Source organism: Agelaius phoeniceus, chromosome 12 (assembly GCF_051311805.1).
Source record: "Agelaius phoeniceus isolate bAgePho1 chromosome 12, bAgePho1.hap1, whole genome shotgun sequence".
Lineage (NCBI taxonomy): Eukaryota > Metazoa > Chordata > Aves > Passeriformes > Icteridae > Agelaius > Agelaius phoeniceus.
This window is the reverse complement of record NC_135276.1, coordinates 15,223,309-15,246,704: the sequence shown is the minus strand read 5'-3', so window position 1 is coordinate 15,246,704 and position 23,396 is coordinate 15,223,309. Positions and strand designations below refer to the sequence as shown.

Here is a 23,396-nt window from a genome sequence, read left to right as displayed (position 1 = left end):
TCTTCCCATTCGCAGCTCCTTCCCTTTCCTGCTGCCCTCCCACTTGGCCCAAGGAGCCAGCAGCCTCCCCTGGCCACAGGGGCGGATATCAGCGCCATGTCCCTACTGCCATGGGGCTGAGAGCACCCAGCACCCATCCACCCCAAACTGCCGAGAGCAGCCAGCACCCAAACAACCAAACCGCCATTCCCTGTTCCCGTGGGGGGCTGTGACCCTATGGCTGAGACTTTCTCTCCGGGTGAGTCACGGGAGCCCGAATGCCATTCACTGACTCATCTGACTCCCAAAAGCCCCCAATCCCTCTCCTTGCCCAGCACGAGAAGGAACCGGGGGTGTCCTGCCTTCCTGGAGGAGAGGCAGAGCGTGGAGAGGTCAGGGAAGAGGCGGCTCTCAGGCTCCTTGTGACCAAGGCGTGATGGCTTCGGTCCCCGGATGCTCCCATCCTCTGTGCTGAGGGGGGATGAGGCGTGGTGGGAGGAAAGAGCTGCTCCAGCCCACGCTGGGAGCCGGCCAAGGGCCGTCCCGGGGCCGGAAGGGGCCGGCGGGGGCCGGGGTACGTGCCTGGGTCGGGGCAGCGGGGCCGCAGCTGTGCAAACACGGACGCAGCGGCTGCTCCCGGGGGAGCCGAGCCAGCGGGCTGCGTTCACAGGCTCCCGAGGTCACCCCCGCCGTGCGCCCAGCTTCCACCCAGAGGTGCTGGGGTGAGGTGTGGCAGGACCCCCCACTTGCCCCGGACACCACAGGCAGGCTGATGGTCCCGGGGCCATCGTGGCCTCCCCCACTGAGGGACAATGCGCCCTGCTGTGCCCCGGGGATCGCCGCAGTGCCATTAGTGCAGGGACCACATCCCAGCCCCTTGGGTGCCTTCCCCGAGGTGAGGGGTGCTGGAGGCTGCTGGGTTGGCCACCCTGGGCATTGGTGGCCTTCAGTGAGTGACATCCCTGGAAGTGCTGGTCAGAGCACCCCCAGTTCCCAGGGCTGCAGGGCTGGGGATTCAGGGGGAGCCAGTTTGGGGCGTCTCCGACCAGGGCAGTGTTGATAAACCCGCCGGAGCGACCTGAGGCTGGTGTCTGAGTGTCGGAAACAGAAACCAGCTGGGACCAACCCAGCCGGTCGGACTGCCCCCTCCGCTGCTCAGACCAGCATTCTTGGGATCCCAATCATCTCCAGAGCACCGGGCGTCGAGAGAGGAGCCGGCAGCCGGGCTGGAGAGCCCCGGGGTGGGCTCCAGCAGCCCGTGCTGTGCTGCTTGTTCAGCTGCTCGCTGCCCTTCTGGCCGCTGCCCACGGGCAGTGCTGGCCAAGGACGGACAGAGGGACACACTCCCAGGATTGCATTTCCTGCGCTGGGAGATCTGGAGGCAGTCTGTGGCACGGAAAAGGTGAAAAGCTTGGTCGGGAGGCAGGTTTGTTAGCACTGAGCCCTAACTAAGGGCAGGGGGCGGTGGGGCTTGCTGGGACTGAACCTTTGGGACAGGAACTTTTCTGCTCAGGAGAGACAAAGGATGTGCTTGGGGCTTTAGCCCATGGCAGGGACATGAGTGTGCCGGTGCTGTGATGGTGCCAGCCTCATGGTAAGCCTGGCACAGGGCTCACCATCCTGGGTGAGATACGGTGCCCATGGTCCCTTCCAAGCATGCCCCAGGCTCTGCTCCCTGTGGGGGCTGGCTGTGCTGCTGGTACCAGGTACCTCTTATCTCGGTAATGTCAGGAATGCACTATGCTGGGGATTTTTCCTCCTCTGTGATCCAAGCCCAAGAGTGCCAGGAACAGAGACCCCACATCGTGCCTGCCCTGCCTCATGCAGGGAGTGCTGCCCTTCAGCTGGCTGCCGGTGCTGGGCTGGAGCATCCTTGGGGCTCCTGGAGCATCCTTGGGGCTCCTGGAGCATCACTCCTGCAGAGCAGGGGTATGGTGTCCCCCCTTCCCCGAGGGGGCTTGGTGTCCTGGCACAGGATCTTGGTTGCAGGGTGCCAGATCTGGGGATGCAGGGTGCCATGGTGCATCGTGGTGGATGTTTGGGGGAGAGCCGGGTCCAGGGCTGGAGTGCAGGAATGTGGTCCTGTCAGCAGCCAATGCTCCCTGTGCCAGCTTTAGTGCTTTAGGGAGCCTCCAGTGCTTTGGAGCAGGACCCAGCATGGCACAAGTGTCTGCTGGAGCCTCCGAGGTGCCTGTGGAGGCGGCTGCAGATTGCTCTGAGTTGTGCTGGGGCAACAGTCCCCTCCAGCACACCCAGCATCCTTCTCCCCCTCCTGCATCCTCCTTCCCTTGATGCTCTCAGCATCTTTCTCTCTGACAACCTCAGCATCCTTTCCCAGTGTGGGCTCCTGCCTGGGAAACCCTCCTTAGAGGGCCCTCTGTGCTCCAAAGTGGCAATGTGGGCTGGAGAAAGATGGGTTGGCAGGGCTGTCCTCACCTTTAACTGTGACCTGCCCCACACATGAGAGCCTTGTCCTGTGGGTGGTGGGTGGCTGAGCCACTGTAGCACGGGTGCCACAGGCCCTCCTCGCTCAGTGGGGAGCAGATTAAAGAGCCCTGCAGAGGGTAATCTGCCCAGGCCTGCAGGTCAGCCGGGCTGCCAGGGATTACAGCTCTTGGTAATGAGCTTAATTGGGACAGTGTTGTCCTGGAAAATGGAGGGACTGGCACCCAGATAACGCTGTGTCCGTGGGACCCGCCGAGTGGCTCCGTGGTGTGGGCTGGGACACGAGTCCCAAGGGGGAACCAGATGGACCTGCTGCCTCCTGGCTCCACTGGGATAGAGGTGAGTGGTGGTGGTTAGCTTTGACTGCAAATGGCTCCGGCACATCCTGGGTGCTGCAAATCCCTGGCCCCAGCCTGGCGTGCGGGGTGGTGAGGGACACAGTGAGTGGGTGTGAGCCATGTGGGACCAGGCTGAGCTGGGCTCCTGGCCATGGGGAAGGAGTGGGGTTGGGATGGGGATGGGATGGGGTGGGGGTGGAAGCCCCAGCAGTGCCTGCGTCCCTGCGCTGTTCAGTCGGCCATGCTGGAGACAGGAGGAAAGGCAAAGTGAGCTCCTTAGGTTGGAGGGATGTGGCTCTGGAAAGGCAAAGTGAGCTCCTTAGGATGGAGGAAGGTGGCTCTGGCTCAGTCTGTCAGCCAGGGAAGCTGGCTGGCATCCATGGGGTCCTGCCTGTCTGTCCCTAGTGGTGTGTGAATGCTGGGCACCGTGTGGGCTCATCCCCAGCAGCTGCCACAGCTCTGCTCAGGGCTGGCTGGAGCAGGGGGATTGACCTGCCATCAGTGGTGGCCAGAATGAAGTGGAGCATCCTGCATCCTGCTCCTCAGCGGCTGCCCTGTGGGCTGGGCTCCTTCCTGTGCACAGCTGGCAGTGCTGGGCGTGGCAGGGGCAGGAGCCCTGTTCTCCCCTGCTCTTGCTTTGTCCTTTGGGCTGCTCTCCCCAAGGCCCAGCCCTGGCCAGGGCTACAGGGATGGTTCCTGTGATGCAGACTGGCAGCCAGGTGCAGGCCCTGAGACTCAGAAAAGTGCTCTCTCCCTGGCTGGCATAAACTGCATCAGCTGTGGTGGGGACAGGCAGCTCATGGCAGTGGTTTCAAGGTTCCTGACGCTGTTGCTGCCAGGAGCAGAGGACAGGGTGCAGCAGCCTTGGGGCTGGACACGTGTGGCCTGCACAGAGTTTCCAGGGTCTGGCAGGGAATGGCTTGGCCTTTTCTTCCCCCACACAGAGCTCCTGGCAAAGCTGGGAACTTTTCAAAGTGCTTTGTTGTCCTTGGGTTTCCCTCCTGGTTGCTGGAGTGAGCGGAAGCAAGTGAGGAGTCAGCGAAGGGCTGGGCAGCTGAGTCCAGCCCTGTGTCTTTCCTGCCCCTGCAGCAGGGTGGCCTGGGTGACAACGGACATAGGAGAAGGTGGGGTTCAGGAGGAGGTGTCTGGGCTTGGGCACCGTGTAGTTTGCCATGGATGTATCTGGGAAGGGCCATGGTAGGCACCAGGCATCAGCCCCTTTCTGTAACTCCCACAGGGCCAACCTGGGACATGTGTGTCTGGGTGTGCCCACTGAGAGCTCCCAGTGCCCAGAGCCCCACTTCACCAAGGGCAATATCTCTGGGGACAGCATGGGATCTGTGTCCCAGTGCCACCAGGAGGGTTCTTGGACTGAGAGAGCGGGAAGTCTCCCAACCCATGGTCCGTGGGTGCTATTCTCAGTGCTGGTGGCAGTCCTGCCTGCATGTGTGTCCTCACCCTGCTGCTGGTGACCCTGATGTGTCATTGTCCCCAGGGCGGCCCTCCAGGTCACACTCAACGATGTCACTGTCTGTGCGCCCGCAGCGCCGAGTCCTCGTCACCAAGATCAATAGGAGCCAGTCCTTCGCCGGAGTGAACTCATCGGCCGACCGGCCCTTCAGGTACGAGATGGCTGCTCATGCTGCCTGCCACGGGGAATGGGGACAGGCTGGGGCTCTGTGTGGGACCTGCTGTGCATCCTGAGGCTCTTTTCCATCCAGCTGTCCCATCATCTCCCTCAGGGATCTTTCTGGTAGCCAAGGACTCTGGCACAGATGGCTGCAGGGAACACTGAGGCCATGTAGGAGACAGAGCCCATCATCCCAATCTTCTGCCAGGCTGTGCTCCAGCTGGGGTGAGGACCCTGCAGCCCTGTGGCTGCTGCCACAAGAGCATGAGAGAGAGGGCAGATGTAGCTCACCTCATTCTTCAACCAGCTCCTAAGACCTTCCCTGTGACCACCTCATAATGTTTAATGGGTGAGGTAGAGCTGGGGTGGCTTTGAAGTGTCTTGATGGCCTTGACATCCTGCGGCAGCCAGTTTCGGGGTTGAGCGCTGGTGTGAATCAGGGTTTCCTCAGGGTCACCCCAAACCTATCGTTTGAAAGGTTTACCAGCTGCCCACCAGCTGCAGTGTGAGGAGCAACTGTTCCCTGCTCCTTCCTCTCCATCCACTGGTGATGTTATGGTCCCTTCATACCCTTCCTCCTCCTCTCTGCTGAGCATCCCCATGTGCTGCACTTCCCCACCAACCCTCTCTGCACCATCCCTAGCTCCTGGCTACCGTGTTGCAGGTAGTTCTTGGGTAGCAGGCAGAGCCTCCCTGTGCTCTGACCTCCCGCTCTGCTCAACTCTGTCCCCAAGTCCTGTCCAGTCGCTGGGCCAAGTGACATTTTCCAGGTCACCAGCACATCGCTGGTGATTTGTGGGTACCAGAGGGGGCCCCTAGAGACAGAGAAGAGTGAGGACTTTTAGATGCCTGCAACCAAGTGGTTGCCAGGGAGATGCTGCTGGGAGATGCCTCCAGGGACCTTGGAGGATGGGAAGGAGAAGGAATGGTGGAAATTAGGTGCTTACCCATCTCTTGGGAAGAGGCCAAGACATTAATTTCCCCACCCATGATTCGGGGAAGTCTTTTGGTCACTTCTGTGAAGAGCAGCACAGGATGGGAGGTACAGGCTGGGAAATGAGGAGCCCACGGTGTCTCCTGGGCACTGGTGGCATGACGATGCTTGGGAAGGAGGAAGGGAAGGTCTGAGTGAGGCGTTGCTGGGTTGGGGAGTGACTCCATTGCACAAGGCAGGAAGGGTGGTGTTCAGGTCCCAGCGCTGGGTCGGCATCCTGCGGGTCGGCTGGGGGAGGCAGCTCCATCCAGCAGGTTTGGTGACATCTGGAGAGGCACAGCATCAGTGAGCATGTCCCTGCCCCATGTGGCTGTGCTGGGTGATGAGGTGACAGGGCTGCCGGTCCCCAGGATGCTCCCATGATGGATTGGGACCCTTGCCTGACCCTGGAGGCACAGGGTGGCATATTTCACCCTCTATGCCCCTGGCAATCCGGGTGCTGGGATGGAGCCAAGCATGCCCCCTTTAGAGCGCAGCCAGGGCTGGAGGTGTCCTCACGGACCCTCCAGGAATTCAGTTTCATTTCAGGTGGTGCCATCCTCCTTTGCCTTGTCTCTCCCCAGCTGGCACCAGGGACCTGGTGGACCTGGCCCAGTGGACCTGGCCTTCATGCCAGACATCACCCTTTTCTAGAGACGGGTGCCTGGCTGGCTGGAGCACCCAGAAGGACCCTGGTGCTGTGTGCTGATCCCAGCCTCTCTCCCCAGGAATCTCTCACCTTTCACCCCCACTGTCTCCCGCAAGACTGGCTCCAGGGTCAGTAGGATGTTCTCAATGTCCCACAAATCCCCACCACCCAAGGTGCCTCAGCCCAACCGCCTGGACGAGGTGTACGAAGCTCTCAAGAAGGGCCTGACGTAAGTGCTGGGTGGGTGGAGGCTGAGAGCTCCTGAGGGGCATGGGGACAGCTTGTGATATGGCTTGGGGTTGGCAGCTCTCTGCTCCCACCAGGCAGGGACATGCCAGGTCTCTTGGGCACTTTGCCTTGGTGTCCCAGATTGTGTGGGGTCCCACATCCCATGTAGAGGCATATATGGGTTCCCACACCTGTGTGCTGAAACAGAGAGTGGGGATGTGCTGACACGTGTGCTGGGCTGGTGTGGGCTGTGGGGAGCAGGAGCCCTGGACACAGCATCCCAACCTGACCCCCATGGTGTGGTTGCCCCCAGAGCCTACCTGGAGGTGCACCAGCTGGAACTGGAGAAGCTCAGCACACAGATCCGTGAGTCCAAGAGGAATTCACGCCTGGTAAGTGCTGCTTGGGAAGAGCCTTATGGGGAGTGGTGCTTTGGGTAAACAGCTGAGGTTGTGGGCACAGCTGGGACAACTCATGGTCCATCTGTGCCTGGGGCTGAGCCTGTTTCTGTGGGGTTGTAGGGGCCAGCCCAGGCTCTGGTGTTGGGGCTCCCATCCCTCTGTCATGCACTCTCCAGCCCTGGCTGGGTGCTGCATGTCCCACTGCCGTGCTATGGGTGGTGGGTGCCATGTGCTGGGTCTTCTTTGGGTGGGCAGAGCTGGCTTTGTGCTACATCTTATCCCTCTCATCTTTCCTCCAGGGCTTTCTCTACGATCTGGATAAGGTAAGCGGGATCAGTGTCTCATTCCCCTTGTATTCCCCTTCCTTGTGCCTGGGATGTGCTACTGCCAGCCCTGCTCTGCTAGCACTGCCCTGCTGCCTTGTCCCCTGGGAAGGAGAGGGTCCAGGGCTCTGCAGGCAGGGTGGCCTAGGTGGGCAGGGGATGAAGCAGAGATGATCTTGTAACCCCTTTCAGGCAAACAGAAGCTGTTGTTAGTAAGTGCAGGGCATGGGTTAACTCACAGTCTGGGAAAAAAAGCAGCCTGGAGCCTGGCTTGGCTCCTGGAGGACCTTCTGGTGCACAAGAGTCTGGAGGAGGCTGTAGCATGGGTGCTTCCCACTGGCTGCCACCTTGCAGCTCCCAGGCAGGACCCCAGCCTCAGTGCAGGGCTTGCAGAGGCCACATTGTGACCTGTGGCTCCTCCACGGAGGGCCTGTGCTGCCGCTCACACCATCTCCTCTGCTTTTCCAGCAAGTGAAGTCAATTGAGCGCTTCCTGCGTCGCCTGGAGTTTCATGCCAGCAAGGTGAGACCTGGGGCAGTACTGGGGTGGCTGTGCTGTCCCCAGCCCTGTGCCTGTCACTGCAGCTCGGGCCTGTCCTTGCAGATAGATGAGCTGTATGAGGCTTACTGCATCCAGCGGCGGCTCCGTGATGGAGCCCACAACATGGTCAAGGCTTACAGCACCGGCTCGCCGGGCAGCCGGGAGGCACGTGAGAGCCTGGCCGAGGCCAGCAAGGGCTACAAGGAGTACACAGAGGTGAGGCAGCTGGGTGGCTGGGCTGGCAGGGTGCTGAGCCCATGGTTGGCTGCTCATAGGTCCTGTTCATCCGCCTGTCTGTTCCCAGAATATGTGTCTGTTGGAGAATGAGCTGGAGAGCCAGCTGGGCGAGTTCCACATCCGGATGAAAGGTACCCTGTCCTGCTCCATCCCTGTCCCGCTGCCTGCCTGCCTGCCTGCTGCCTGCTGACGCCCCTCTGCCTTCTCTTGCAGGATTGGCAGGCTTTGCCCGGCTTTGTGCTGGTGACCAGTATGAGGTTGGTGGGACCATATGGGTTGGGTTCTGCTCTTCCTCTGCCCTGGTGTCCTTGGGGTGTCTGAGGGGTGTAGGTGGGTGCTGGCGTGGAGGGCGTGTTGCAGAGTGGTGGTGGTGGGTGGCATGAGTCCATGGCCATGCCTAGGGACATAGAGAGAGCACCCATCACTCTGGGGTCATGTCTCCCCCATACCCATACCTCTGCATCCCCAGATCTTCATGAAGTATGGACGGCAGCGGTGGAAGCTGCGAGGGCGCATTGAGGTGAACAGCAAGCAGGTGTGGGACAGCGAGGAAATGGTTTTCTTGCCCCTCGTCACTGAGTTCCTCTCCATCAAGGTATAGTGCATAAAAGGACAGGGATGGGGTGGGCCAGCTATCCCCCTGCATCATAGAGTCATTTAGGTCAGAAAAGACCTCTGTGATCATCAAGTCCAACTGTTAACCTAGTTAACACAATCCCACCGTTAAACTGTGTCCTCAAGTGCCACATCCACATGTTTTTTGAACATTTTCGGGGATGGTGATTCCACCACTTCCTAGGGCTTACTTCCAGCACCTCACCTAAACATCACCCTCACTGGCCTATGGTTTCACTTCCTCCTCTCCTTCCTCTCCTCCTTCTCCAGGTGACAGAGCTAAAGAGCCTGGCCAACCATGTTGTGGTGGGCAATGTGTCCTGTGAGACCAAGGACCTCTTTGCAGCTCTGCCCCAGGTAGTGGCTGTGGATATCAACGACCTGGGCACCCTCAAACTCAGCCTGGAGGTGACCTGGAAGTGAGTACCTCAGCAGGCATTGCTGGTGGCAGATGGCAGTGCAGGGGATGCCCAGCAAGAGATGACCCACCCCAGTCTGTCTCCCATCCCAAAACTGAGCTGTAATTATAGAAAACCAGAGCTGGTTTGGAGGGGCTCCTGGTGTCTTGGGACATACCCCTCACCTTCCTGCTGTCCTCCCCAGCCCCTTCGATAAGGATGACCAGCCCTCGGCAGCCAGCACTGTCAACAAGGCTTCCACAGTGAACAAGAGGTTCTCCACCTACAACCAGAGTCCGCCTGACACGCCGTCCCTGCGGGAACAGGCATTCTATGTAAGTGTGCACCAGGCAGGGCTGCTCAGGAGACATGGCCAGTGGAGGGGTCCACACAGGGATGTGCCTAAGCAACGTCTGAGAGGGTGGCACAGCTCAGGGATGGGTAGGCAGCTCCTTCTTCTCCAGCCATCCCACCAGGACTCCCCAGTACCGGCACCTGCTCTTCCCTCCCACATTCACAGCTCCTCTTCTCTCTGCCCAAGAGCCCAGAGCGGGCAGCTGACAAGCGTGGTTGGTCCTTGCTGGACATCTTTCGGGAGACACTCTTCGAGAAGCTGTCTCAGAGCTGCTCCTGCGGCGATGTCTCCTCGGCCGAGCTCGGGAGATGGCCGCAGCAGGGCCGCGTAAGTGCGGGGCTGGAGCAGGCCAGTAGCTTAGCCCAGCGCTGTGGCCATCCCGCTGTAGCTGTAGCCAGTCCTTGTCTCCTACTCACTATCCCTCGCTGATGCCCAAAGGCCTGATTCTGCCAGGCTGGGTCTGGCTGGTCCTACAGAGCTGGTCCCCAAGCTAGGGGAGCCTGGGTTCACCCCTGTGCAAGAGTTGGGCTCTAGTGAGTAGACAGCTTCTCAGAGTCCCCGTGCTGGTGGCATTGGTGTGGTACTGGTGATGGTGCTGGTGAAATGGTAATGGTGTGACAGTGCTGGTGTGGCACTGGTGTGATGCTGTCATGGTGCTGGTGTGACTAACGTGGAATTAGCTTGGCATCAGTTCAGTGATGGTGAACCACAAAATGGTGGTCACTGAACCACAGCTGGTGCTGGAGCTGTTGCTGTCCTTGCAGCCATGGTGGTTGGTGTCCTTGGCTCCACATGTTGCATCCCACTGTGCTGAGGGAATGCCGGCGCCCCAAGGCTCCAGGACATATGGGGCTGTTCATGGGGAGCTGGATTGCCTGCTGGCACTGGGTGGGATCCAGAGCTGGGAGCTGCCAGGTGTTTGCTGACCATCCTGCTGTGTCAGCAGAGCCATGGCAGCCTCAGTGCCCTCCAGCTCAGATCGATCCTGCCCCTGCTTGATGCACAGACAGCTGGAGGAGATGGGGCAGCAGGAGCAGGGTCTCAGCTGACACCATTCTCCCCCTCTCCAGAATATGCTGCGACGCCAAGAGGAGCTGGAGAACGGCACAGCCTGGTCCATCTCCTCGGAGTCCTCAGATGACTCCTCCAGCCCCCAGCTGTCCAGCAGTGCCCGCCATGCCACACACAAGCCCATCGTGCAGCCTGAGGTGCAGGCCTCCGCCCCTGCCATCGAGATCTCCTTCTCCCAGCAACCAGAGGAGGCTGATGCCGTGCTTGGGGCCAGTGGCAGCAGCGTCCCCTCTGCTGGGAGCCAACCAGAGGAGTCGAGCAGCCGTAAGAAGGACACAGTGGCCAATGGGCATGTGCCCTACTCCCGGACTCTGAGCCACATCAGCGAGGCCAGTGTGGACGCCACAATGGAGGTCAAGACTGTGGAGAGCCCTTGGGAGCCTGCGCCCAGCACGGAGGATGCAGGGATGGGCAAGCAAGATGCACACCCTCTGCCTGGTGCTGCAGTGGCAGCTGCTGTGGCAGGGCAGGACAGGGCCACTGAGGCCAAGCCTCGTGCCTCCGTGGCATGGGCCACCTCCTGCGAGGAGGAGGCTGGCAGCGCAGAGCCAGTGCAGAGCCAGGCGCCAGCACAGAGTGACTATGGCACTGGGATCCCCACAGCACTGGCACAAGCCTCGGCAGAAGAGAGGCCCATCCCAACCCCACCACTGCCCACCAGCATCCCTGAGGTGCCACGGGGGAAGATGGTGGATTCAGGTCTGGAGGAGGCAATTGCCCTCCTGGGCTCAGCTCTGGATGACTATCGGGGACAGTTCCCAGAGCTGCAGCCTCTCGAACGGGAGCTCAAACGTCTGGAGGAGATGCTGCTGGTGAGGGGCTCCCAGGGGTGTCACGGGGTGAGGGTGGCAGGGTCATCCTGGCTGGCAGTGCCTGGAGATGATGAGGACAGGGCCAGCCATGGTGGCAGTGCTCAGAGGCAATGGAGACAATACCATCCCTGCTGGCAGTGCCCAGGGCTGATAGGGATGGGGTCAACCCTGCTGGCAGTTCCCCTGGGTGATGGGGATGGGGCCATCCATGATGGCATAGCCCAGTAATGCGGGTGGCAGGGCTGTCTTGGCTGGTGAGCCAGGATCCAACTCCACCATGCCTTCCTCCACAGCAGAAGCAAGGCATCTTCCTCAGCCGGGCCTCCAGCATCAGCCTGACAGTGGAGCATGCACTGGAGAGCTTCAGCTTCCTCAACACCTCGGACATGGAGGACTCAGAAGGCTCTGAGGAGGAGCCTCTCCAAGATGAGAGGTGCATGAGTGGGGCTCATGGCATGGGGCACAGGGCAGGAGATGGCATTGGGGAAGTTGGAATAGGGGATGTTCAAGGGTGCCCAACCATATTTAGATCTGTTCATCACAGCTTAGGGAAGGTCTAGGTCAAGAACCAGCAGTACCTGGTCCTTCTGGTAGCATAATGTCACCCTGTAGCTCTCCATAAGGGGTGGGCTGGAAGCAGTCCTTGTGCCCTTGGGACTTGTCCTCTGCCCTGTGGGTGGGGAAGGGCCAGGTCCAGGTGTCCTGTGCTGATCCACTGCCTTGATCTCTCCCTGGCTTGCAGAAGGGCTGGCAGACCCCTGCGCAGCACCAGAGCCCCCAGCGCTGGCGAGATGGGGGCAGATGACACCGGAATGTGCAGTGGTTCTGAGGCCAGCACTGACCCCATGAGCACTGGCAATGAGTTCCTGGATAAGGCTCTGGTGCTTCACCTCAACAACTGCAACCGTCTGCTGCTGGTGAGGACCAGGGTGGGATATGGCAGCAGGGGACACCCTGTGGTGGGCTGTGGCTGTATGTATCCCCTTGAACGGGGTCTTGCTGCAGCCTGGAGGCTGTGATGTGGGCAGTGAGCTCTGTCCCTGAAGTCCCTGGTTTGGCTGTGCCTTGCAGAAGCTGGGCACCTTCGGTCCCCTGCGGTGCCAGGAGATGTATGCCCTGGACAGGCTGCTGCGGGAGTCCCAGGTGCTGGAGATCGTGTGCCAGCTGACAGAGGAGCGCGCAGGAACAGCCACCTCAGCTGCTGATGGTAAAGAAACACAGCTGAGGGGACCCTCTGTGCCATCCTGGAGGCTGTGTGAAGCCTGTGTCCTCTTGTGGGCATGGCTGGGCAGCGATGGACCATGCCAGACAGAGTGCAGGAGTCACCTGCCTGCTGCCATGGCCTCGGGGAGGTCTGACAGTGCCTGTCCCCACAGTGGTGCAGTTCTCAACACGGAAGGAGGGCGTGCTGCCCCTTTGGGACCTCTGTGTGGAAGTGCCCAACATCTACACCTGCCCTGTGGAGCGGTTCCTGCAGGTGCTCAGTGCCCAGTATGCAGCTGCCATCAGTGAGCAGCACTCTGGTTTGGCTGATACTGGTGAGTGGGTGCCCAGGGGTGTTTGGGGAGTTGCCAGCCTCGCTCAGTGACCATGAGTGGGAGGATATGGGTGCCAGGAGCTCCACAGAGGAGTGACCATGGCTACTGCACATTGTGATCCTGATTCTTTCCCACAGTGTGTGTGAAACTGGTGGAGGACGTGCTGAACCGGCGGCTGCCCCGGCGGCCCGGCAGTGCTCAGAGTGAGCAGATCACCATCTTCCAGTACTGGAGCCACTTTGAGTCACTCGGTGCCCTGGTGCTTGACACCTACATGATGGAGCTGGCAGAGGAAGGTGGGTGTCCTCCCGCTCTCCTTAAGTCCTGGGATGGGGTGCTAGAGTATCACCATAGTGATTGATCACCCTGCAGCAGTGCCATGACCATTCTGGGGCAACACCAAGAGGCTCAGCCATCCTTGGGGTGGGCAAGTCAGTCTGATCTAGAGTGCAGCCCAGGACCATGATGCCTTTTGATATCCTTGCTGTAGGTCTCCCAGTGTCTTGGGGAGCAATTCCATGCATTGGCACCTTGTGTGGGGCCCACTCTGCCAGCATGGATCCAAGGTGCCCGGGGATGGGTGGCAGGGTGTGGGGGTAGTTCTGTGTGACTCCCCACACCTTGGATGGCTTCCTGCAGCACTGCTGGCACAGAACCTCAACTCGGACGACCAGGACGTGGTGCTGCGTGCCCTGAAGCGCATGCCCGAGGGCCGCCTGAAGAAGGAGGGACTGAAGGCTCTGAGCCTGCTCCTCGTGGAGGGCAACAGCAAGGTGGTGAGCGCCGTGTCAGCCCAGCTCCGCAGCCTGGCAGAAAACCCCCGCTTCCGCCAACGGGTACGTGCTGGGCAAGCCAGGGATGACGTGGGCTGGTGCCACAGCCCCCGGGGTGCTGCCCCTGCTCTGCTACAGATGGTGGCACTGACTCCCCCATCTCCCCCAGGCCCTCGTGTGTTTCCTGGAGCAGCTGGAGGATGAGGAGGTGCAGACACGTGTGGCAGGGTGTGCGGCGCTGGGCTGCTTGAAGGTGAGGGATGTGGGGAGGAGGCAGCAGAGCTGGATGTTCCAGGGGAAGAGGAAACACAATGAGGAGGAAAAGAAAGAGGATGAGGGCCTTTTCTGCACCATGGGGCTGCAGCGCCCTCTGCTACCTTCCCCATCTGGCTGTGTTCCTGCTCCAGCCTTGACAGCCAAAACTCATTTCCTTGTCCCTTCTCCTGCAGGCCAAGGAGAGCATTGAGCAGCTGGTTTACCTGTGCCAAACCGACAAAGAGCCTGTGCGGGAGGCAGCCAAGCAGAGCCTGATGCTGTGCGGTGAGTGTCCTGATGCTTCTCTGCTTGCTCCCCACCCACAGCATCCCAAGTGGCATCTCCTGGTGCCAGCAGTGCCCACGGGAGATGGGGCTCCATGGCTACCCCATGCACTCTGGTTCATTATGCCCCAAGCTCTGCCAGGCAAGAACAAGCTGGCAGTGAGGGCCAGGCATCCTGTAGCCACAGCGCTAAGCCTGGTTGTTATTTATCATTTGCTAGATGGCCCTGAGAGAACCATCTGAGTGTGTTTCTAGGCCTCCAGATCGTGGCAGCTGCTGCACAGGTTGGGACACGTGAGCTGTCCTCGTATCCCTTGTCCCTGCTCCGGCTGCTTTGCTCACGAATGTCTCTGTCTTAGAGCCTGTCAGCTGTGTCACGTTTTGGAGTCTGTGTGTCTTGGTTGTTGATAGTGCACATCCCACTGGCACCCTGACACATGTAGATGCCTTGTGTCCTATGTCCCAGCAGATTGTCCATGTCACCATCTCTTGCTGGGGATGGCCGCTGCGGGCAGATTTGCAGGCAGAGCTCAGAGTGAGCCTGTAGCATGGATGTGTGCATCCCTATGTGTGCCTGGGGTTCTTGGGGAGCCCTTATGACTCCCATGCCAGTGCATGCAGATGTGCACAGCTGTTGGAGCCACCAGAGCTGGCACAGCCCTGAGCACTGGTACCTTGGCCCCAAGTGAGGCTCTCCACAAGCCAACAGTCCTGCAGCTGAAACACAGGTTAACCGTGTCCCGCATGGGCAGCTGAGAATGGGATTTGCAACTTCTAAATCGGGAGCTCTGGGGACTTTTTGATCCAGATCCCAGCTGGGACCTGCCCAGGGGTGTGCTATAGAGAACAAGAGAGGTTTCCATGCTGTGGCCATAGCACGCAGGCTCAGCTCTACCAGGTATTAGGCATGTTTCCCTGGAAAGGCCAGGGTAGGTGGCCAAGGATTAGCAGGGGACAGAACTTCTGCAGTTTGTATCACTGACCGTGGCATGTACTTGCAGGGGAAGACGGTAAATCAGCTCACCGGCGACTGGAGGAGACCCTGGATAGCCTCCCGCGGATCTTTGCACCAGCCAGCATGGCCAGTACAGCTTTCTGAGACCCACGCACACCCGCCTGCCACCCCTGAGGGCAAAGACACTGCTGGGCCACCCGGGCTTGCACGGACTGGGGACCCGGCAGCTCCGCTCCCGGCAGCACACCACAGTATTACCCCGCCCGCCGGCAGCTCGCCATGGCCGCACTCTGCCTTACGGAGCACCGCTTCCCTGTCCCTGGCCACCGGCCCCACGGGTGCCACCTCCACACCACTGGGCAGGGGGCTCGCTGCACATCCCTCCCTCTGATCGCTATTTAAAGTACCCAGGGAGTCCACCCTTCCTGCCCCCCTCGTCCACTACAGCTGCCTGGACTGGGGTGGTGGGAGAGGTACCGGATTGCTCTGCCTCCTCTTGCCTTCCTCTTGCTCGAGGGCACGCGCCCTGTCCCGGAAGGACCTGCACTTTGGAAACCTTGCTGTTTCTTTCCAGGAGCTGCCAGGGCCATGGGGACTGCTGCCCTCTGCCACCTGGAGTCCCCAGGACTTAAATAAAATGAAATATAAGATATTAATATATTCTGCTGGCGTTTCTTCTTTCCAGATCCACGTGCTCCTGTCCCTCCCTGGCTTGTGGCTGTAGGGAGTGTAGTGAGATGTGGCCTCAGCCCAGAGCCTTTCCTGGCCTGTTGGAAAGTGCTGTGGAGGGCAGGGGCAGGAGGAACGATAGAGGGATAGACAGATGGATGGACAGAAGCTGCCACCTTTTTTTTGTTTGTTTGTTTTGTTTTATTTTATTTTTTATTTACAGATTTTTGCAGAAAAACAAAAGCAAAAAATTCTTTTCTATATTGTCTCTATAAATCTATATATAATGTAATTACAGAGAATGACTAATTTTGATTTTAAAGCAGAAATAAAAACCTTTAAAGAGTGTCGGTGTCGCTGTAAGGGTGTTTCTTTGGTCCCAGTGCCCTGGGGCAGGGCAAGTTGAGTGTCAGCATAGCTGCCTGGAGGGTGACAGGGGATGTCATGGGAAATAATTGTGATTTCTGGTCCTGCAACTCAGCCAAATGTTGCCAAAATTTGGCTGCTGAGCATGGGATGCATCATCCAAGGTAGTAGGAGGTGGCCACACAGGATGGGGGCCACCAAAACCAGGGCTGCCCTGGGAATGGAAACAGCCCTGTGTGTGTCTGTATGAGTGTGTGTGTGTGTGTAAATCCACACGTTCCCCATCTCCAGCTGCTGTTGGTTATCTAGGCCCTGACTTCCAGTTTGGACCAGTAAGGACCCATGTCCAGTACTGGAAGCAGATTGCAGCAGCTGTGGTGGCCAGGCCATGTTCCCAAATGTTCCCACAGCGGATGGGTGTGACAGGGAATGCTAAACCACCCTGTGAGCTGCTCTGCCTAACTGGCTGTGCCTTGTCCCAGGATATCCGCTGTCCCCACCTCACTGTGTGAGGGACACACCACTGGGCTGGGAGGGAGGCTGCTCTCTGTGTCCCCCCTTGCTGCTTGTCCCTCACCACACTCCCTGAGGCTGGAGGTTTTTTGGAGGTTTTTGTGCCCCTCCTGTGCAGCTCCTCAGCACCAACGAACTGCTGGATTTTCAGAAGCTTGCTGAGAAGGAAGCACTGCTTCCTCTGGCTCTCCCAGGAACTTTGCCCTCTTGGTGGCTGTGACAGCATAGTGCAGCAGCATGGTGGGAGCCACCTCCCTGACACTCACAACACGACTGGTTCTCACTGCTTTTATTAAATTTCCTGAGTTCAGTGGCCTTGGCAGCATGTGGCTGGTGACACAGAGCTTTCTGCCCCACCAAGGAGGAGGTGGCATCAGGCTACAAAGTGCATGGCAGACTGCTGGGTCCTGTGCCACCTCCCGATTGGGCTGGGCAGAAAGGGGGGATCCTGGATATTTCTGCCTGCATCATGAAGTAGGGAAGCTGAGCCCCTTGCTCCTATACCCTGCGTGGTGTCACTGTGGGGCTGGGGGCCTCCAGAACTGCTCCCCCTCTCTCTGTTACCTGTCTCTGTGGTTTCACTGGTGATTTTTTTAAGCTTGTATCATTTGCCCTCTTCTTCTCAAACGCTGTCCATCACCTTCTGCTGGTTTAAATCCCTGAACCTCCACCATGATGGTGCACCTGGGCAAGAATAACTCCATGCACCAGTACCTGATGGGGGCCAACCTGCTGGGAAGCAGCTCTGCAGAGAAGGACCAGGGAGTCTCGGTGGACAAGAAGCTGTCCCTTAGCCAGCAGTATGCCCTGGAAACCAAGAAGGCCACTGGTATCCTGGGATGCATTAGGAAGAGCATTGGCAGCAGGGCAAGATCCTGCCCCTCCATATCTGAGGCCATATCTGGAATGCTGTGTCCAGTTCTGGGCTCCTCAGCACAAGAGAAACATGGAGTTCTTGGAGCGGATCCAACAGAGGGATACAAAGATGATTAAGGAATTGGAACATCTCTCTCACAAGGAAAGACTGAGGGAGCTGGAACTGTTCAGCCTCGAGAAGTTACAACTGAGAGGGGACCTCATCAATGTCTGTGAGTATCTGCAGGGAGGGTGCCAGAGGATGGATCAGGCTCTGCTCAGTGATGCCCAGCAACAGGACAAGAGGCAATGGGCAGAAACTAATGCACGGGAAGTTCCACATGAAAATGAGGAAACACATCTTCGCTGGGTGACCACACAAAGGAACAGGTTCCCCAGAGAGGGTGTGGAGCCTCCCTCACTGGAGGTATTAAAAAACCATCTGGACACAATTCTGTCCAATGCCCTCTAGGATGACCCCTTGAGCAGAGAGGTTGGACCAGATGACCCATAGTGGTTCCTTCCAACCTTACTATTCTGAGATTCTTTACCCCCAACCAGACAAGAGCCCCCCTCCCAAGCCTTCATTTTTCCAGCTCTCATGACAGCTGCTCCAATCCCTTAATCATCTTAGTGGCCCGTATGGTCCTGGGAGTAGTTCAGAGCAGCAAAGATGCCCCCAAAAGCAGCAGAGACAGGGACATCCCCTCAGTCCTGCCAGTCACCCATGCCAGAGCAGGGGCACTGCCATCCCCAGCAGAGCACGGAATCTACAGTTCCCATGCCAAGCAAGGCCCATCCATTGGTGCTTCCCAGGGTTTCTAAGTACATCTCAAGAGGCTGCAGCCTTGATTTCCTCCTTCCTCACTGAAGTAGAGATTTTTGGGGCTGGCTCAGGCAGAATGTAGCATATTGTGGTGCATTGTGGTCCCATCTGGGACACCCCCTCATCATGACCACTCCTGGATGCAGTTTTATCTGCAGATGGGCTTTCAGGGAGGGCTAACCAGGGGACACTGCTGCATCACTCATCCCTTAGCCTTCTTCCACATGCTTTGGGGGACTGGACAAGCTCCAGGAGGGAAACACAGTGCTTTTCCCAAAGCATTGCATCACACTCTCAGCTTGAGCAGCAAGAGATGAGGGATGTAGGTCCCAGCTGGCACATGCAACCGCAGACAAGAGCAACTGAGAGGTGCAAAGTGGCCCAGCCCTCTCACACATTTAATTTGGTTTGGTTTCTTTTCCCCTTGCAATAACTGCTGAAAAAAACCCAGCCCAGTGCCCCAGTGGCCAAAGCCATTAATTTAATTCATTCACCTACCTGGGTGTTCTCCTTGCCCTGCCAAAACATTGTCCCCTCCCAGCAGCACAATTCCACTTTCCAAGATAAGCTACACCTTGACTGTAGAGATCAGAGCAGGAAAACAGACTTCTGTCAGGGGAGGCAGGGAGCTGCAGGCCAGGACAAAATGACTCTGCTCCTGGAATCGAAAGGAATAATCCCATTATTTATGTGGCTGTAAGAACATGTGGGAAAAAAAACCTCAAACAGATTAAATTAAGAATCTATTGCCTAGCCCCTTGCTGTGAATGGGTCTCTGCTGGCACTGCCAAAGACCTCTGCCCTATGGACACCACCAGGTCACCTGGAATTGCAGGACTGCCATTTCCACAGGACCAAACTTCACACAAAGGGTCTTGATTTTCAGATCTCTCAGCTTCATGGGTGAACTCCCTGGGAGCCACTTTCACAGCACCCAGGGACAGACACAGCACTGCAGAGCACGTTTTGCGGCAGCATTTGTTATTTCAAAGGAGACAGTGTGCCAGCACCGCGTTTGTCAGCCAAATCTGTGTCAGCACTTAAAACATCCCCCTCCCGTACGGACGTGCTTGTGCTCAGCAGCTACTTGCTTTTCTTGCAGGAGCTGCAGCCCGTGGGAGGGTGTCTGTGTCACAGTTACATTATCCATGTGCTCTGGCTTGGGGAAGATGTTCCTTTTCCCTGCTTACTGCTGGTTTTGCTTTTTTTTTCCTTTTAATTGGAAGGGTGCATACGGATTCTGGAGCACTCTGCAGTGTCCCTTTTTACCTGCCAGTCTTGGGAAAGTGTCCTGAGGAGCCCCTGAAGACCATCAGCACAATGTTCCCTCCTCTTGCACAGCATCTGGGCTGGTGCAGCTGCCTGGGTTTGACACCAAGAGCAGCCACCAGCCAGAATGACCCCAAGGAGACACTGCCACTTTGTGGCACTACAAGCTCCAATCAGCCCTTGTGTTAGAAATCACTTAAATCTTAATGCAAAGTCATTTTTGGAGGTTGCAGTTTATGACTCTACCGTCTGAGCAATCTTAAAGTTGGACCTCCCACCTTTTCCCAGGCTTGTGGGAAATCATGTTTCCAAGGCACTCACTGGGGCACTTAGAGATGATTGGAACAGCTAAGCAGCCTGAGCTGAACCACAGCAAAGCAACAGCCTCCTTGTGAGCACTGACGTGTTCCTTGCAGGGCTGTCAGGCACATCTGTATGGGCTTGTTCTCCAAGGACCACTCCTGGGGCAACAGCTGGGGCCTTGTTTCACAGAGAGACCAAATGGTGCTCTAGGCAGCCTTCAAAACTTAATTTAATGCTCTCAAGCTCGACTACTGCCTTCCTTAGAGCTGACTTAGAGTGGTGCCTCCTGAGGGATTGTGAAGGTGATGGAAGCTCAGAGCTGGAATGAGGAGGTGAGCCCACCCGGGCCTCAGCAAGGTGGTTGGGAGCTCCTTGGCCTCAGTTCTTTCCCTTGTGCTCATGGGAAAGGTGTCTCTGGGAAAGGCCTCGCTCAGGCAACTTCTCTAGAAGGAGCATCTGCCTCTGGGTGTCTCATTTGGACAGGCTCAGAGACCGATACTCAGGAGCAGTCACAGTTAGGACTGAAGCTGGGGATTTGAATTCCCTGCAAATCAGCTCAAAAGCGCCTCCAAGTGAGGAAACCCAGGATCAGTAGGGCAGACCCCCAGCACTCGCTGCTGGATGGCCCGGGACGCTCCTGGCAGGAAAAGTCCATGAATAGGTGCTTGCCAGGACAAAAAACCTCTCCATCCTAAGCAGCGACATTCCTACTAGAAAGATGCGACCGTTTGCCATGGAATGGCTCAAACAAAAGGCAGAGGGATCATAAGCAACCATTTACACCCTGCCCTGGGTGAGTAGCTAAAGCAAGGTAAGAGACAGCTTTACACGAAGCCACTGCTCCACTCCATTTTGATTCGTGCCTGAGCTAAATTTTGAGCTTAAAGCAGAATTCATGGCTACAGACGAAAGATATGCCATTCTCCCAAAAATTGCAGCGTGAGAATTGATGGCTTGACAGCTTAGAATGTACGTGATTTTTTTAAAACTCACACCACAGAAATGTTCTGAGCAGATTCTTCGTGCTGTGCTAACTTAATTTCCTTCTACACCAACTCATCCAGTGGCTAAATGGAAGGCCTTGGATGTGGGGATTTTTTTATTTTTATTTTAGCAAAGCTTTTGCTTGTCCAGCATTGGACTCAAAAATCCCTGTGAGGTTCCTTCAAATTCAGGATATTGTTTCGATTATTCAAATTTCTCGTGCAATGAAAACCACAGAGCTCACAGTTGTGGGCTACACCACCTCTTAAATTAATGGCCACTTTGTGAATATTGTTTTGATTATTCAAATTTCTCATGCAATGCAGACCCAGGAGCTCATGGTTGTGGGCTACACCATCACCTCTTATAATTAATGGCTGCTTTTTACCATTGCTTTGTAGATAATTTATTTCTCCTTCAGCCAAGATTGCACCCACACAGCTCATCCCCTCTGGCCCCTCGGTAAGCTGCCAATGCCCCACTGAAACAGGCTAATGGACTTATCTTGCTGTCATGATCCTGAGAAGGAAACTTGTTCTGGGTTGTCAACAACCTCCAAAGGAGTACTGGTACTCAGAACACAGCCCACGGCGCTCTGCTGCTTTGCAAGGACATGAGAGAGCTTAGGCTTAAGCAGGAGAAACCCGTAAAGCCGGGTCAGGGCCTGATCTCACTCTCAGCCCAACTGCCCTGGCAGAGGGACCCTCCTCTCCACAGCACAGCTCAGCAAGGCATCACCATTATTCATACCAGCATTTAAGGGACAGTTTACACATGCTAATGTATGCTAATGTTTTTCTGATGGGTTTGTCACTTGTTAAGCAGGTTGTGGTAAGGCCTGGGCTGTTGAACAGCTTTTACTCCAACCTGCAGTGATATCTAAAGAGGCACAAATTGGAGGAAAGATTTTTAACATGGATTTCAATTCTAACAGACTTAAAATTCCCACCACAGGTTTGTGTTGGGGTTTCTTTACATTTAGATTTCTCTCTGAATTCCTGGCCTTATTGTCCTCCAGCGACTGATGGAGTAAGAGGAAAAAAAAATGCAGCTTCCTTCCAATGCGTCTGATTTTTGAACTATTAATATTTTAACCCATTACTCTTGCTCCATTTCACATGGATTTATGGTAAGAAAATACCAAGAGGATGCAGCTTGAGCTCATAGAATTCTCCTCTCCTCAGCTTGCCTGTCAATCAGCTCTGGGGCTGCTACAGCACTGCTGGAGATGAGAAAATATGTTAAACCCAGAAGATTCAGCAGCTCAGGAGACTGCAGCAAATAAAAGACAGGCAAGCCCCTGAGTATCCTCACTCATGCATTTCACCAAGAGTGTTGTAGCTCTTTTCACCTTTTGGGGATAAGCTATGGACAGAAAACACCATGGTGTCTAACTTCTGATGGAAATCAACCTTTCTGACTTTCCCAGAAGCTCCCTACTGAACACCTGGCAGCACATCTACCATTCCTGCTGTGCTGAAGCTGACTGGAGCTGGTTTGTCCTACTTGATTATGAGCTTGGCAAGCCTAAGGTCCTTAAAAACAACAGGAAAACACCATCTTAAATCACAGAATTGTGGAATCCTAGGATCTCCTGAGTTGGAAGGGATCCACAAGGATCATCATGTCCAAATGTTGGCCCTGCACAGGACATCCCCTAGAATCACACCACATGCCTGATGTTGTCCAAATGCTTCTTGAACTGTCAGGCCTGGTGCTGTGACCACATCCCAGGGGAGCCTGTTCCAGTACTTGGCCACACTCTGGGTGAAGAACCTAATACCCAGCTTCACTCCCCTTGACACAGTTCCATGCTGCTCCCTCAGGTTCTGTCACTGGTCACAGGGAGCAGCCACCACTGAAACCCACAGTGAGCTCTGCCCTCAGCATCCTGGTCCAGGCTGAACAAGACAAGTGCCCTCAGCTACTCCTCACATGGTTTCCCCTGTAGACCCCAATTCCAGACAATTGTTGGTATTTACAAAACTGTCCTATGACCTTCCTGCTGATTAATTCAAGATTTCACTGACTCCTCTTCCAGCTTAAGGACAGTTTGGGACTTTCAACCAGGCCAAATCCCTCCTCAGCACAGAGGATGGACTTTCTCTGTGGCCTTATTCTCCTGAGGAGCTCCTTCCCACGGAGCTGAGGCACAGCCTCCTGCTTTGGAAGTTTTGCAGAAGTGAAGGGGTCAGTTTTGGCTGAGGTGAAGGGGCAGTTTTGCAGAGGTGAAGGGGCAGTTTTGGCTGAGGTGAGGGGGTCACTTTTGGCTGAGGCGAAGGGGTCACTTTTGGCTGAGGCGAAGGGATCACTTTTGACTGAGGTGAAGGGTCAGTTCCGGCTGAGCAGCGGCGTGCAGAGCTGGGACTGCCCGCCGCTGTCGGGATCTCGGGGCAGTACTAACACAGCGCTCCCCTCACGCCGGCCCGCGCGCTGCCCTGAGGGGAGGGAGGGGCGCTGCCTCCGGCCCCCCCCCGCCGCCCGCCCCTCAGCGGCACGTGACGCGGTGACGCACGCACGCACAGGCGCGCGCCGGGTGACGCCGCGGGCCCCGCGCGTTTGAAGTTGGCGCGCGACTCGCGCCCTTGCTCCCCTCCCAGCTCTCGCCCCGCCCCGCCCCGCCCGCCGCTCCCAGCCTGCCCCGCGCGGCCGCTTCCCCGCGCGCGCCGGCCCCCCCCGCCCCCCCTTTCCCCCCCGCCCGGGCCGGCGGCCGCGGCAGAGCCGCGCTGGGTGGCGCGTGCGCACTGTGCCCCGCCCGCCGCCATTTTGTGTCCGAAAGCGACTGTGGAGCGATTAAACCGCGGGGCTGGTG

The 23,396-nt window shown here is 57.2% G+C and overlaps 1 protein-coding gene across 5 annotated transcripts in view; it reads left to right on the top strand.

Moving 5' to 3' along the window:
- The window catches only part of RIPOR1 (RHO family interacting cell polarization regulator 1), a 31,048-nt gene extending 15,232 nt beyond the window's left edge, over positions 1–15,816 (top strand). For 3 of the 5 annotated variants that reach the window (XM_054640842.2, XM_054640840.2, XM_077185146.1), the window contains exons 2-22: positions 4,258–4,384; positions 6,094–6,243; positions 6,556–6,634; positions 6,943–6,966; positions 7,435–7,488; positions 7,570–7,722; positions 7,811–7,874; positions 7,957–8,000; positions 8,213–8,338; positions 8,629–8,777; positions 8,962–9,091; positions 10,182–10,994; positions 11,288–11,427; positions 11,737–11,911; positions 12,066–12,201; positions 12,371–12,532; positions 12,670–12,828; positions 13,172–13,368; positions 13,475–13,558; positions 13,755–13,845; positions 14,846–15,816. In XM_054640842.2, coding sequence (XP_054496817.2) covers positions 4,284–4,384; positions 6,094–6,243; positions 6,556–6,634; positions 6,943–6,966; positions 7,435–7,488; positions 7,570–7,722; positions 7,811–7,874; positions 7,957–8,000; positions 8,213–8,338; positions 8,629–8,777; positions 8,962–9,091; positions 10,182–10,994; positions 11,288–11,427; positions 11,737–11,911; positions 12,066–12,201; positions 12,371–12,532; positions 12,670–12,828; positions 13,172–13,368; positions 13,475–13,558; positions 13,755–13,845; positions 14,846–14,943 — 3,129 coding nt within the window. In that variant the 5' untranslated portion in view covers positions 4,258–4,283 and the 3' untranslated portion in view covers positions 14,944–15,816. Of the gene's footprint in view, positions 1–4,011; positions 4,016–4,257; positions 4,385–6,093; positions 6,244–6,555; positions 6,635–6,942; positions 6,967–7,434; positions 7,489–7,569; positions 7,723–7,810; positions 7,875–7,956; positions 8,001–8,212; positions 8,339–8,628; positions 8,778–8,961; positions 9,092–10,181; positions 10,995–11,287; positions 11,428–11,736; positions 11,912–12,065; positions 12,202–12,370; positions 12,533–12,669; positions 12,829–13,171; positions 13,369–13,474; positions 13,559–13,754; positions 13,846–14,064; positions 14,129–14,845 lie in introns of those variants that run through there. The other 2 variants (XM_054640841.2, XM_077185147.1) reach the window with 2 other exon arrangements.
- The last annotated feature ends 7,580 nt before the right edge of the window (positions 15,817–23,396 follow it).